This window comes from Amblyomma maculatum, chromosome 10 (assembly GCF_055883805.1).
Source record: "Amblyomma maculatum isolate TAMU_Amacu chromosome 10, ASM5588380v1, whole genome shotgun sequence".
NCBI lineage: Eukaryota > Metazoa > Arthropoda > Arachnida > Ixodida > Ixodidae > Amblyomma > Amblyomma maculatum.
The window spans coordinates 42,255,899-42,272,347 of record NC_139353.1 but is presented as its reverse complement, the minus strand read 5'-3'; the positions used below and the strand labels follow the sequence as shown (position 1 = coordinate 42,272,347).

The following is a 16,449-nucleotide window of genomic DNA, read 5'->3' as shown; positions in this document are numbered from 1 at the left end:
CACTTAACCTGCACCCCCGATATGTATGTCGCAGCATGCATGGCCAGCCGAGCAATGATTGTGCATGCGCTAATCAGAGTCGGGACCGCGGCGTACCGGACGCGCAGGGATCGGAATTCAGCACGTTGTCGAAATATCCCTATTGTCTTCGTGCGTGTTGCAGCTGTAGGCATCTCACACATTGTGCAGTCTTAGCCATAATTGGACACCCAGAGAGAGAGAGACTGTGTGTGTGTGTGTGTTGTTTCTGACGGGGCGGGCTCGCATTTCCTCCACGAGGCGTTTTTTTTTTTCTTCTTTCATATACTATAGATCGCATTGTGTACGAAACCTGGCGCCAGTACGTATCGCTTGCAGCCGACACGAAGGACGAACGCACTCCGTGGATATACCGGGGCTTCATGCAAAGCACATGCGACTATCTGCTTTTGCTTATTTTTATTTGTTTTTGTTTCTGTGCCAGCTGCTCGCGTATGGCCCCCGGGGTCCCAAGCGCATGCTCATCGAACGACGAACGGTCGTCCCGGCTGGTGCGCTTGTGTGCAAGCCGCTCGGTCCGGGATTGGCGCCAACGGCATACGTGAGGGCAAAAAACAAAAAGTAATAAGAAGAAAGGATATGAATCCCGAACGGTTTGTGCTGCATTTGTGCTCTGGAGGCCAGCGCGACAGGAACTGCGGCACCTGTTGCGCTGCCGCTGTGGCAAGCGGTGCGCTATATTGGCGTCGAACAAAGAAAAATATACTAAGGCTGGGACCTATAGCTGCGTGACTGCGCCGGGGGTTCGGGATGTGATAGAGCTCTCTGCGCCAGTTTTTCTTCTTTTTGTTTTCGCTGCTCGCGCGGCCGGATAGCTCATCATCACGCTGCACTACCTATCCAGGTGGAAACAGAAAGGACGTGCCCGCTGCCGCATTTCGTGTTTGCGGAGCGGCGAGGTCTTTGCGCGAACCCATTGGTTGATCGGGTGTAACTTCGTCCGTGACGTATATAGCACCGAGCGCGGCAGGGAACGCTCTACTTTTTGCAGCGATACAACGTTACGAACTGATACAGATGCTATTAGATACGCGTTTGCAGTTGGAGCATGCAGTGTATTTTGTTACGCCCCCTGACCACTGACTTGAGTGATCTGTTAAAGATACTGTAGAGTTGTTGGTTTTGGGGAGCGTGAGTTCGAATGGCTCTCGGAGACTCGAGCCTAGCTCATACAGACTGCCGTCGCCCTAACCCTCCGCGGTTACTGTTCGATGTCCGGAACAGACATGAAATCTTTTTGGTAAAAAAAAAAAGGGTAGAATGTGTAGTTCGAGGTTTTCATTAGGCGCGTTTCTATCAGCTAAACTGATAGAGTTCCACGCGCTGTACTTGGTCAAAGCTCAGGACATTTTTAATCGCAAACCGCCTGCATTTCACTTTCAGTTCATTTAAGGTGTAAGTGCATTTTCCGAACCCCGGTGCGCGGACTAGCACGAGGAGTGCTCTCGCAAACCCCTCTCACCACCTGTTGCCATGTCTATCACCACTGCAAGCACGTGGAAGCGAGTCTCCCTTGCTCGCTGAGCGCGGCCGGGCCAGAAAATGGCGCCCGTCGCGCGCGCGCATGCGCTCACACGTGTGCCTTCGGTTACCGCCGGGCTCCAGTCTCGGTCGGGCGCCTGCAGCCCGCGTTCCCGTTCGGGCGGCGGCCGAGAAGAGCCATGGCTGGCTGATTAGCGCATATTAATTAATTGGCGGTGGCGGCAGAAGCGGCTGCCCCCCCCCCCCCCCCCCCTCCCCGTCTTTGAGCAGGCACAGCTTCACTCGGGGGGTGGAGGGGGGGGGGGGGGGCAGGGTGCATGCACGCGCGCCGCCGTCCTGTTTGGCGTCGGAGTCCCATTGTGGCTGCCTGGCCATGTGTGAAAAGGGGCCGTTTCCCCACCGCGTCCATTGGTCACGCTTCGGTGACCCCGTCGTCGTGCCCCTCCCGTTGTGTGTGCCTGACGGCGCGTTGTTTGTTGCGCTGTTCGCGGCTGTCGTCGCGCGGTCGCTGCCGGCATCTCTGCGCGCGTCCCCTGTGTCCTCTTCGCTACTACTGCTCCTGGCACGAGCCGCGCCGCGACTGAAGGCGGTCCTCGCCGCAGAATGCCGCACGGAGCCTTCTTGCTGCCCGTGCCGGTGAACGACTTTTAGTGCTTGCCCCGCCTCGTTCTCCTCCGAACCCTTTTATTCTTAGAAACGTTCCGTGTCCCGCTGTTGGACCACTGACGATGTCGAGCCCTTTGCGAACATTGCTATGCGGACAGAAGCGCGCGCTGAGATGAGCCGTCGCCCAGCCGTTTTGCTTAATTAGGCATCAGGGATCCGCTGAGTCGAGGGAAGCATACCGCGAACGAAATAGGGCAGGACATGGGCTGCGCGACCTGACCTATTCTAATGTTTGATATGAACCACCTGGAAACGTTTGTCTCATCCAGCGTTTTGAAGTGCGAGTGCCTGAATTCCTTCCTTATACTGTGCGCAATGGAACCAGGGCACGCTGCTGTCGCATTGCCCAGTCGGAAAAAACTACAGCAAATTTTCTGATGTTACGACGGAATTTCTTTGCGGTTATTGACGGGAAAGCTGTTGTGACAACAGAACATTCTGTCGTAACATCAGAAATTTCTGCAGTCACAACAGAAAAGTGCTACAGAACTACAGATAACAGAAATATACTACAGAAAAACTACAGAACTGCAGAAAAGTACTACAGAACTACGGAAACATCTGATGGTTACGACAAAACTACAGGATTTTTTGTCGTATTTTTGACACAGTTCTGTAGATTGTTTCGACTGGGTGCCCTCTACGCAGGGGTGGAAGCGCTGCTCCACTTGCTCCAAACTGCTTTTTCTGCTCCATCCTGCTCAAAACTGCTCCAAAATTGCTCGAAAACTGCACCAAACGGCTGTCACGATGTTTTGCTATCAAGTGTAGCAGAACACGGGAATGATGGCAGTGCACTGGGGCTAGAGGTGTGACACTTCTTGCGCTGGGCTTAACACAGATAAAATCATGAAACCTACGAGAGCACGAAGCATAATAAATATTTGGTCGCATGTGAACTTAATATGGGCCATAAAAGATTGAAGGGAATCGCGAATAAATGCTCAGTGCATCTGTTGAATCCATGTAGAGGGAGAAGCGAGAGCAGCAAGCGAAGCGGACAGTGTAAACTACCGCGAGCCGTTAGGAAACTTGTCCGGCCTAAAACAAAAATACACAAGTTGTTCTAATGATTTTGCTGTGAGAATATGCCTGTACTTCAAGTCCCTTCGTCCATTGCAAACATGTCAGGCATACATAAGACAAAAGCATACATGTGCTATCGGGGACAAAGGTCTCTGGACCGTGCTTCTGGTTATTTCTCCAGCACGCATGAAAAACTAAAGTCAAACTATCACATAGACAAGTATGGTCTGACCCCGCCGGGGTGGCGCAGTGGTTACGGCGCTCGACTACTGTTCCCAAGGACGCGGGATCGAATCCCGGCCTCGGCGGCCGCTTTTCGGTGGAGGCGAAAAGCAAGGCGCCCGTGTGCTGTGCGATGTCAGTGCACGTTAAAGAACCCCAGGTGGTCGACATTTTTGGAGTCCTTCACTACAGCGTTTCATAGCCTGAGTCGCTTTGGAACGTTAAACCCCACAAAACAAACAAGTATGGTCTGAGGGTACTGGCCGATACGAAAGCTATGCGCTTGGCTGCAGTTTGCGTGGTCCATATACATTTTTTCCCCAATAGTACTTGAAGCGTTATAGGGTGATGTGCCGAAGGTGCCAATCACTAGAAAAGTGAAGTAAATAAGCTGAAGGATGAAAATGCTACCCTTGAGTGCCATCTATCCTTCCTGAAGGCACTAGTGACCAGCGCTTGGGAATTTATCAGCAGAGCTAAAAAGGATATGCGTAAGGCAGCAGAAATGTACTGCTCATTGATGTGAACTCCAGTCTAGTGGCACTTTTTCCGCGCGTTTAAGCAGTAGACTCCACGTTTGAATCTGTCAACTCAAAATAGGCAAAACCTTTAGGTCAAACACGATGTTCAATTATAAAGTGCGCATGCAGACATTCCGTTTGCTGCCAGCTTATTCCTAATTGTTTCTTAGGTCAGCATCTATTATTTTAAATATCTTTACATGATTTGACCGTTTGTCCTGCTTTGTCAGGGATGCCTGCATTATTTGAAAAAAAAAAAAAAAAATTAATGTTGCAAAAAAAGGAATCAAATTGGTGATTTTTTGTGTCAGGAATAAAAAAACTGCAATTATCAAGTGTAGTTGGCCTAAGAAATGTGCCCCGACACATAATTAGATTTCTGCAAAACTCTCCTTTCATTGCTCCAAAGCTGCTCCAAAATGGCATTATTACTTGCTCCCTGAGCTCTCCAAAGTGATGCAGCCTGCTCCCACCCCTGTCTGCGTTAAACGATCCCAAATTTTTATAGTATGCTACCACTATACGGTCCTATAGTCACCAATTTCGGCGATCTTTACCTGAAGCCTGAGCTCGAAACCATATGTAACCGAACTGAAAGTGAAAAGACTCGTTACGCGCGCATTGTTCGCATTGCTCGCATTTGGCCAGCTGAGCTAAATCGGCTGCATTCATCCTTTTTTTCTCTTTAGAAAGTACGCTATCGGCGGTGCCGCACAGAACAGCATTTCAGTCGAGTTCGTTGTATCCGAAGCGTGTAGTGAGCGGTGTTATGCTATTGCAGCCGAATTCGTCTGTAAGTCGAGCGCACTTACGTAACGAATTTGACGGTCACGCGGATTGAGTTCGTTGTATCCGAAGTTTGTAGTAAGCGGAGTTATGCTATTGCAGCCGAAGAATACAAAGCTTTTTCAGAAGGCGGCTGTGCACGCTTGCGTCTACGAAGTATAAACCCGACTAAGCGGCTTTCTAAGCTCTCAATCGCGGTCACGCATTGCTGGCAGCTGCAGAAGCGCTTTATATAGGACTCGATAGTACCAGACTTCTCGTAGGTTGCCACCCCCGTATTTGAAAGTTGCATGAACGAAGAGACGAAGCTACCCGTGGGAATATGCGCACAGAACGTAATGCACTCGAGAGTGTAAACCACCGAGCAGAGCATTGACCTCCGAATAGAGCCATATGCCTTAACGTATCTTCTTGGGTATATATATATATATATATATATATATATATATATATATATATATATATATATATATATATATATATATATATATATAAAGACCGGGGAAAAATTGGTTGCTTTCAGATTTCGGTTTTCATCTATTGACGCACCGCTCGACTACTCAAGGGTGACGCAGATGGCAAAGATTCATTCGGGCAGGCGACGTATGCTGAGTGACCGGTGCGCCAACGACATGGCCCTCGTGACCTCTAAGATATATGCGCCCGCTTACTTTCTTTCCTACTTCTACTTATTAGTGTTAAATTTTATTGTTTTCCCCCTTTTTTGTCTGTGCGTGTGTGTGTGGGGGGGGGGGTAGTTTTTCTCTTGCGGTAGCTATTAGTTTACGGCGTCTACTCGTTCGTTATAACCGATCGCAGCTGACCAGGTACACTTGGCATGTCGTGACGGTGACACCACCGTCGTTCGCAATATATAGGCGAGCGTTGGTAACAACTGCGGCCGTTATAAGTGGGCTCGACTGCTTGCACATATACGCCATATTACAGTTACAAGGAGGAGGGCGCAGTGGCTCAGGAGAGACCTCAGTTAGTTAGACGACGCCGAGACTTGAGGCTTGTCCTGAACCCTTGTTTATTTTGTCTTGTGACGGTGAAATGTCCAGTCTCTTTGTAACATGGCCCATGGGTACACTTTCCGCGGTTAGGTTTGTCAAAGGTGGCGGTCTTCGACAGCCGCGCAAATAACGGGTTAAGGTTTTTACCTGCATTTAAAATTATAAGGCATAACCTAGGTGCTATGCGCAGGTGAGCTGTACAGCGAGGCGGACGTTGTATGTTTTATAAAGCGGATTGCTTACACGACTAATTAGTTATTTATTTAACATTCAGTTTTGATATTAAGTGGAAATGTATTGTAGCGGTATATTGTAGGGTAATATATTCTAGCATGCGCGGTCCAACTTTATTCTTCTTTTCTTTAAAAACCAACTGAAGAGGTCTCAAATGCGTATTTTTAAAGTTCGATACTTCGAGCTAAATGCCGATTAAGACAACTTAAAAAGAAGACTCACCTTTCGTGTTGACGGCCTTCTGTTTCTCAGTGTAATGTTTTTTTCTTAAAGTAAGAATGGCAAGTTGATTAGTTTATTATAGTCGCATGTTTAATCGACTAATCATTGAGCTATATAACGCGTATAATGTCCGCCCATTCTGTATCTAAGCTTTTAAAAGGCAAATGTGTAAACAGTGAAAAGATAGATCACCCTTTATATTGTTTCCTTGTAGCCATCTTTTGCCGGAGATAATACATTAGTTGTGGGCAAATTTCATCTGGAAAAACTAGCAAACAGCTATTATTACCTGCTGTTCTTGGGGGACCAGTAACTATTAGATATCAAAAAGGAAGGAAAGAACGTTTCCAGCCCCGGTATCTGCTATGTGATATCTGAAGCATTTGAACTGGGGCAGCGGAAAGGAGCAGGAGGGAAGCGGCAGAGGAAATCAGAGAGGTGAGCGTCAGAGAGAAAGGACAGGGTACGTAAAAAGAAAAGAAGTACGTCATGGTACACCGTTCTGAGGAGGCGTATGGCTTGTGGTGCATTATTAGGCGCGGCAACTTGATAGCTCGACGAAGTAGTCACGAAGAAACGGAGACAGAGCCTAACGAGGCTCACACCGTTACTGTATGATCCCCGTTCGTTTTGCCATGAACCTGCCCTATCGCAAGACCTGGCAACAGATCGTGCATTCGGTCCATTGGATGTGCCGCCCTCCCGTTATAGTCGCTCACTGCTAGCCACCACGGCCGAAGGAGGCGGCATGCAGTGGTATATGTGCGGGTCAGGCAAGCGTTTCACATCGTCATCATGCCGCTATTCTGTGCGAGCACAGTGACGCGACACCTTAGGATGCTAATGCGGCCGGCTTCCGCGCGCCGCAAGCCATGCATACGCAGCAGCACCCTAGACTCCGCGAAGCTTGTCGCTGGTAGGGGGGGGAGGGGGGGAGGGGTCGCTTCCTTTCCTGCCTTGTCACGCACCTACCTGCGCGGTGACCTTACGACCTCCTGCCGCTCGCTCACGGCGACCCGCTGTGTTCGCGTGTGTGTGCGTGTGCTTGGGCCTATAGGACCTTGCCTTCACCGTTATCTCTATTGTATATGGAGTGGGCATGTTGTGTTTTCTAGTTTCGTCGCTTCGCGAATGTGTGTCTGCGTTCAGTTTTGCACGTCTGGGCCGCCATTGTTGTCGATGCGACGGCGTTTGTGGGCCCAAACTCCGGAGGTCGTGTGTGTTTGGTATATGTAACCGTGTATACGAAGCACGCATTCCGTCTGACCCTGCTAGATATAGAGGGGCTTTTAAAAAGAGGGGCACTGTCCTAGCTCAGTGAAGCTAACTGAGGGTAGTCGAGGGTAGAGGGGCTAACTGCAGTGTATTTCGCCCTCCAAAACGGACTAATTAGTGAAGTGTAATTAGCTTGTAATTATTGGCTTCAATCAAATTGCCGATTTGGGAGTTGTGCACAGACTTTGAAAGCAGCTAGCTGAAATGTTTACAAGTAACTTAAGTTTACCGGCCTTCAAATAAAACTATCTCGTAACCAGCTGTTTATGCGCATCTCTCGCGCAGTGCACACTTGATGTGGCACCGCTGTCACGTGGGAGCCTTTTTTTTTTATTGTGCACGTCAGTTTCTAAGACCGGTTAACATCCCTGCCATACGGCCGACTCAGAAGTATACCCCGAACTTCCTTGGCCTGAAGGGGCGCAAGGGAGTCATAGGGAGTTTCGCCGTGACACACGGCCTGCAAGGAGCTTCTCAGAGAAGCCGCCAGGGGACCATTAGGCGCTGTTTATTTTAACCAAACACATAACAAAATAACGTTCAAAGCAACTTATATATCATTACACTTGTATTTTCTTCGCAAATTCAATTATCTAGACGTATCGTTGTAAAATAAAACTACGCTCATTGTAAAACAGAAATAGGGCCCAACAACTGAGTCTCAGGGCTCAGTTCTTGGGTCGCTTCTGTTTCTTGTCTTTATCAATGACCTTCCTGCTGGCATCGCATCATCCATCGATCTGTTTGTAGATGATTGCGTTCTTTGCCGACGTGTTTGTACTAAGAACGACCAGTCATTGCTGCAGGACGACTTGAACTTGATCAAAAAGGTGCTCGGCCTGGCTTATGAAATTGAACGAAACTAAATGCAAGTTTATGCAAGTGTCCCGTAAACGATCTAACCTGCACTTTTCATACACGCTAAACAGGACCGCGCCATCTGAAGTTGAATCCTACAGATATATCGGCATAGAAATAACAAGTAATCTAAACTGGTCAATTAACACATCACGTCCTTTGCTGCTAGCGTTTCTAAATCACTTGGATTCATTGGACGATCGCTCAAATTTTCTTCCCCTAAGGTTGGGTTAATCGCATATGAAACATTCATCCACACTAAGCTTGAATATGCATCGAGTATTTGGAACCCCCAGCAAGAGTAGTTAATAAAATCGAGCTGCTCGGTAACCTCGAATCATGATTCTCGGCTGAGTGTTACTAATATCAAATCACCCGTTGGTTTAACTTTCTTGCCATCCCGTCGTAAAATAGCAATACTCTGCCTATATCACAAACTAGGTGATAACCTTGCTTGCTTTCTGCGGGCAGTGTGTGGATCCGATGGCTGTGAGACTTGTTCATTGATGTTGTTAATTGGTGTTTATCAGGTGCATTACCTACTCGCGTGCTGATTTGGGACTTCCGTGCGAATCCAAGATACTATCATTATCATCATACCGTCTGACATAGCTGTGCAATTAACTCTGTTACCGTATTCCTTTGCCCTGCCTTGTGTCTCATACAGGCACCTATGGCGACTGCTGGGGGAAATAAATATATTTTCATAAAAAGATATCCAGCGCTACACAAAGACACGGACGGTGTAGCGCTGAATATCTTTTTATGAAAACATGCTTCACCAACTAGCCCAGCAACGCGTTTTGTTAAGCGAAATACATATATGTATGACACTTCTGTGGACGTGCGAAGAATTGAATTAAATGGCATCATTAATGAGCATGCTGTAGGTACTGCACCAATTACCAGAGTCCTTATCAGAATACGGTATACTTACACGGGTATACAAATTTTTCCCCGGTTTGAGTGCGAGTTAGATTTGGGTACGAATCCATGCGATTCTTTGTGAATACGAATGGATTGGTTTGTGGCGACTAAGGAGACGCAGGAGGGCGTATACACTTAACACTAATGATCGACCTCGGGGCTTAGACCGACGCCAGCGCCACGGAGTGTTGCCGGGTTCTAGACCGTGCACGGCCGGTCTGGACGGGAGCGCGCGCCCTCGAGACCGGTCGTGGTGGTGCGCCCCATCGCCGCGCAGACCAGCGTGCTCACGAATGGGGTTTTTCGCCCACTGTTGGGGCCTCGTGCGGACAGACAAAACCCGTTGCAGTTTTTTCCGATCATGAAAAGCGCGCTCTTTCACGAGCACGTTTTCTTTTGTTCCCGCAATCAATAAATGTTCTTGAGAGCACGTACACTGTGAACACGAATAAGGATATATAAGGGAGTAAATAGGGAGTAGCATGTCTTCTGGTAAACTCCCTTGTAGGGGCATGGTGTTCTCTCCATGCCCTCAGGTAGATTTTCTCCACTAAATGTACGGAATGCTATGCTTTGACAGCAGAAGCACATCCATGTAATTAGCAATGAAAGGAGGCTTTTAGCCTCTGCACCAGAAATTTTAACGTTAACAATTAGAAGACACCGAAACATCATTTAAAATCTTCGTAATTGTTACAAATTCGCGTATTCTCATTTGAGAATTGGCTTCCATATGTCCAGTGATGCAAATCTGCACCAGGGGTCGGGCAGGATGCCCCGACTTTAACGGGGAGTACGCTAGAGGAAAAGCTGCAACCTTTTTACTTCCTTGTAAGCTTATTCGTGTTTAGAGTGTACTGTCTCACACCCAGTGGCTAACGCTTCGCGGCGCTGACATCAGTCCCAACCACGCTGTCGACCATTAGTGTTAAGTCTGCGAGCGGCTGTACTTATATCATTTACCGTCGTACTTCATGAAGTTCTGGCAGTCATCCGTCCCTGAGCTATGAAAAGCGTGAGAGGGACGGAAATCGGGGAGAGAGAGAGAGAGAGATGTGACATTCTTGGGTGATATTAAAATTAAAAGCAATCATTCGATGAGTACTGTTCGGTGCCCTGAAATAAGAGCAATATTTTGCATAGTAAAATGTTTGCAATGTTGAGTTCCTCTATTTCATTGTTTTCAGGCGGTGTAGATTAACACCACGGCGGCGATGATAATGAGGCCGAGCCAAAGTTAGCTTCCGGTGTCGTTGGACATTGTTAGTCAAAATAGCTTGCACGAGACAACGTTGTCTCTGGAGCTGGATAACAGCCTCTTTTGACTATACGATCCGTGACGGCGCACGACTGTGTACACCATGTGCCACTCTCGCCTCTTCTCGTGTCCTGTGCCAGCGCGCCTTTTGCCATGCCAGCTCCGTGGAGTGTGTGCCTCCAGACCTTTGTGGTGTCTGCGGTTGATTTTGCACGTTCCGCTGTACAGGGACGGCGGATGGTTCTTTGCGTGGCGGTGTTCTGACTAAATTGGTCTTTTCCGTCTCCAGGTGGAGCGGCTGCGGTCGTCCAACGCGGAGCTCGAAGACCGCTGCCACGCCACCGAGCTGCAGCTGTGCGCCGAACGGCGCTCCAGGGCAGAGGACGTCGCTGCCGCCGCCTCTGCCTCCCCGGGACGCCGCCACAGCTGCAACAACGCCGAGGGCGACAGATACGTGAGTGTGGCATCTCTCTCTCAGTCTCTCTCTCTCTCTCTCTCTCTCTGCTTGCGCTGACGAGGAACGAGGATGATCTCTGCTCGTGGTCGGGCCAAAATGCTATAGCTTGCTGCGTCAAAGCGGACTGTGTGACCTGTAATACTCTGGCCCCGCCCACGTGGAACGCTACTCTTCACTACAAAAAAAAAAAAAAAAAAAAAAAGAAGTCAATATTCACTATGATAACGTTAGGGAAACTCTTCGTTAACTTCCTCTTCCTGATAGATCCCTCACTATCGCGAGAATACGCATTCTTCGACGCATACAACTAAATAGTACACTCTTTACTCCTGCCCGATCGTTTCTATACCGCATCAGACGTTACCCAGCTTGCTGGAATTGTTCTGAGCACTATGCAAACTTATAACACTGCATGTTTTCCTGCCCTGTTGCAATTCAGCATTGTATGGGCTCCAGCTCACATGGGCCTCGAAGGCAATGAAACGGCCGACGCCGCCGCCCGCGCGCTCACTCTCCGGGCAACGCCTTCAGACCCTTATGATACGGATCTCGAACCCAATCCGGCTCTCAATTTTCGAGAAATTATTGAATTATTTCAATTCGGCCATGCAATTTATCCTAAGCCTTGTAAGGGCCTTACAAAGGTGGAGGAACGCACACTCCTCCGCCTTTACACCAAAACGCTGCTGTGCCCGGCAGTTTTAAAACACTTTGATCCTGCCTGTACAGGAAAGTGCCCGCACTGTGCGGAGAAGTCTTCGGACATCTTCCATATGGTGTGGGCATGTCAGTCAACCCCGAACCTCACCCCCAAACCCAACCCCACCCGGGAGGACTGGGAGGCAGCCCTGCTCGGCTGCTCCGATCTGGCAAGCCAGAAGGCACTGGTTCACCGAGCCCTAGCCGCAGCGGTCGCCAATGGGCTCCTGTAATGAGGAGCCCACCTAGTGTTTGCGTGAGGTTGCTCCGGCTACCTCAAGCTTCCTCCGAATAAAGGTTTTACACACACACACACACACACACACACACACACACACACACACACACACACACACACACACACACACACACACACACACACACACACACACACACACACACACACACACACACACACACACACACACACACACACACACACACACACACACACACACACACACACACACACACACACACACACACACACACACACACACACACACACACACACACACACACACACACACACACACACACACACACACACACACACACACACACACACACACACACACACACACACACACACACACACACACACACACACACACACACACACACACACACACACACACACACACACACACACACACACACACACACACACACACACACACACACACACACACACACACACACACACACACACACACACACACACACACACACACACACACACACACACACACACACACACACACACACACACACACACACACACACACACACACACACACACACACACACACACACACACACACACACACACACACACACACACACACACACACACACACACACACACACACACACACACACACACACACACACACACACACACACACACACACACACACACACACACACACACACACACACACACACACACACACACACACACACACACACACACACACACACACACACACACACACACACACACACACACACACACACACACACACACACACACACACACACACACACACACACACACACACACACACACACACACACACACACACACACACACACACACACACACACCACTCCCCGCGATATCCACCCAGCCAAGCGTAAGTCGCGGAGAGCGTTTCCTTAACAACCCTGTTGCAGCACACTTTCTAGACCACGCTCCCCACCCGACTCCACGCCTCCTTTGGCCACACAGCGGCCGCAGTCCTTCACGCATTGAGCATCTTGCCAGCATCGTTTTAAGGCGGAAACCTTTATAGGCTCATGACTGTCCGTTCGTGCGTGCACGCGTCCGCGAGAAGTGTCTGTTACACTTCTTCGCTAGATTCCGCGGGATACCGCGAGATTGTGGCGTCATATCGGAATTTGACGTCGTAACTAACGTCGTCATGACGTCATATCTGGTCATAACATCACGTCCGGTTATGAGCGATGACGACCCCGCCAGGCGTCCGTGCTGCGCCTTTCATCTGGCGCTCCTTGGATGTTGCACGCAGTAAAGCAGGAATCCGCGGCGTTTTAAACAAAGGATTTCGCCTCATCGCACTTTAGTGGTCCAAAGTGCCCCCTAGAAGTTTTTCTTCCTTAGATATCGCCAATCGTTTGGCGTTGAGACAACGCTGTACTCTTTTCGGTTCCCGATGTTAGACTTGTCATTTACCTTTCTACTGGGTACGCGCCATTATATCAAAGGCATTCGGGCCGCAGGGTTTGCGTCTCATTTATTCAAACGCTGCACTGCATGACCCCCGGGCTCTGGGCACCTCTTCCTCATGCCTCAAGATCTCCCGAGCTTCAGCCGTGTTTTATACACGGCAAGTCAACGTTTTTCTTTCTCTTTTTTTTTCTTTTTTGAGATTTTTCGAATTATAGATTCTTCGAATCTAGGCAACCTCCCTGCTCACTTTGGGCATCGCGATTGTGAAGAAAAAGTGGCTGCTTAGTAGAATCGAGTAACTGCGGTCGGTCGAAACGCCACTTCCGACCTGATGTCACCTGTATCCAGCCAATGACTAAATTTTATAACCGACGACATTCACTTTTTTTCCCCGGTGAGGCGCCTTTGATGCTGCAGCACTAAACTATTCGCTTCGAGTTGGCGGGACCAGGAGGAGGAGGAGGAAAAAAGACTCTAACGCACTATTAAGCGTCGAGAATGCACTGGGCCAGGGTCACCAAGGCCAACTGATCTTTCAGCTGGTCACAGGCTAACCAAGCCCGCCACGTTGGGAGAAGAGGGTGTGTAAGTGAGGTGTGTGTGTGTGTGTGCGTGTGCGTGTGTGTGTGTGTGTGTGTGTGTGTGTGTGTGTGTGTGGGTGTGTGTGTGTGTGTGTGTGTGTGTGTGTTTGGTTTGGTTTGTGGGGTTTAACGTCCCAAAGCAACTCAGACTATGAGAGACGCCGTAGTGGAGGACTCCGGAAATTTCGACCACCTGGGGTTCTTAACGTGCACTGACATCGCACAGCACACGGGCGCCTTGCTTTTCGCCTCCATCGAAAAGCGGCCGCCGTGTGTGTGTGTGTGTGTGTGTGTGTGTGTGTGTGTGTGTGTGTGTGTGTGTGTGTGTGTGTGTGTGTGTGTGTGTGTGTGTGTGTGTGTGTGTGTGTGTGCGCGTGCGTGTGTGTGTGTGTGTGCGTGTGTGTGTGTGTGTCCTGTAGTCGAGGTAACCATCCGGCGGATGATGTGGTCAGGTAGCGCTGAGAACCAGGCTGGAAGGAAACAGAGAAGGCCTTCAAACTTGAGTCATTACGTTCGTGCGTGGACTCGCGTAAGTTCGCGGGTGGATTTGTGCCTGTTCATGGGCAAACTTAACTTTACGTGCCTATTCGTGGTACGAACTTGTGTCTGTTCGTGATGCCTGCGTATGGTTATGCGTGTGCCTGTACGCCTGTCCTTGGGCGAGCACGCAGCTAACGTCCGCTTTGCAGACACGCTGGAGTTCTGCTAGTACGCGCGCTTGTCGCCAGATGGTTCCCGTCAAACATCTTGATCTCATGAGAGAAAAAAAAAAATATATATATTTTTACTTCTCTTCGAACGCGCCCTCCTCTTCGCATCGGCCAAACATCATAGTTCGGGCACGTACGCTCTCACGGCCAGAGTTTGATCGGGCGGGAACCAAACGGCCGCGCATCACGTGCCTTCTAGCTCGCGGTGGAGAGGGGTCTGCAGCGACATAACGTGCTGACTTGCCTACCTGTGTACAGTATATACCGATATAGTTTTTCCTCCATTCTTCCCCCTTCCTCCTTTCTGGCCGCTCTCGTTACTGGACCTTGGTTCTTTCCCCCTCCCCCCGCACTTCAGCACTACCGCAGCCGACGTGTTGCTTAGCTGACGAGATGTTTGTTATAACTGGTGGAGGAGGACGCGGCAGAAGCGCACGTTACTGGAACGCAGTATCTTTTCCTTCCCGTCTGGGCAGCCCGGTATTTTTTTTCTCCTTTTTTGTTTTTGTTTTCGGGCTGCTCTCGGTCTCTTCCGATTGCGTAACTTCCTTCGAGTAGTCACTGCCCACCGAGGGCGAAAGTGACTCGCCGAGCCGGCTGATGGAAGGAGTGCTGTTACCACATGCGCCTGCGTCGGCAGACGCGTATAAATCTACCTGGTTAACATGCATCTGTACGGCGCGGACGGCTAGCGGATACCGAAGTGATTGATGAAAGAAGGGGGAGAAAGAGAGAGAGAGCTTAAACCTGGAAATAATGAAGTGGTCTTGCACCGTCTGGCCCCACCCATTTCCTCCTGCCGTGCGCACTACTGGGCGTGATACTGCAGTGTTCGGCCACGAGCGGCCGCATCCGGGCAGAAGAAATTAATGAATGGAGGGCAGACGTGAAGTGAAGCTATTTTCTTAAAAAAGAATGGTGTGGGGGGGGGGGGATGCTTTTTTTCACCATCGTTTTCCCCATACATGCAGCATATGAAGCATCATAGGGTGATCAGATACGCCACACGGCCCAATTAAACGATTACATGATCTGAATATACTCGGGGGCAGCTTTCCGTGCCAAGGTACGTAGCCAAGGCTACGGGATCGGTGCTTTTCTCACAGCGTTGCTATTACGCCGAGTAGCAGGCATGTCTGACACTATATAGTTTCAGTCCTGCCGTTATGTTGAATTGATAGAGCCGCCATCTACATGGAAATGCGCTCTTCGCACCACTGAAATGCTATGCGATATATAAATTCGCAACGTATAGATATCGCACGCGACGCGCGTTGTCTAAACAAGCGCATTGCGAAAGCATGCGTATACTTACTGAAATCGATGGGGATACGCGGCAGACATGCACGCACATTCCCCCGACAAGAGACGCAGCCATTGGCGTGAGCGCGGTGTGTTGTTGCACTAACGTTGAAATTCTGTATACTAATTGTAATTAATAATAGTTGTTTTAATAATTAGTTGTAAGGGAAAGGCAAGCGCAGTAAGTGTCCCACTGTCGCCGGACAATTCGACCATTGCGTAGTCGATAGCTTCGGATTAATTTCGGCCGCATGGGTTCTTCGGCGTGCTGTGTCGTCGCGCGGCACTTGGGCGTATTTCGCATTTAGGGCCAGTGAACATCGTTGACTGGCACGCATTATTGGTATGCTGTGTAGCATTGGTGTATATATCTCCTCCACCCGCGGGAAGCATCGCCCTCCAGTGATATACTCCCGCCGGCCACTTATAGGTGGAAATGCTCATCTCCCAACTACGAGCGTCCACCCACCAC

The 16,449-nt window shown here is 49.5% G+C and overlaps 1 protein-coding gene across 3 annotated transcripts in view; it reads left to right on the top strand.

The window, feature by feature from the left end:
- The window catches only part of LOC146176274 (uncharacterized), a 91,438-nt gene that overhangs the window by 20,632 nt on the left and 54,357 nt on the right, over positions 1-16,449 (top strand). For 2 of the 3 annotated variants that reach the window (XM_084582593.1, XM_084582592.1), the window contains one exon: positions 10,822-10,986. The exons of the other annotated variant lie outside the window; for it this stretch is intronic. In XM_084582593.1, coding sequence (XP_084438719.1) covers positions 10,822-10,986 — 165 coding nt within the window. The remainder of the gene's footprint in view (positions 1-10,821; positions 10,987-16,449) is intronic. 3 annotated transcript variants of the gene reach the window in all.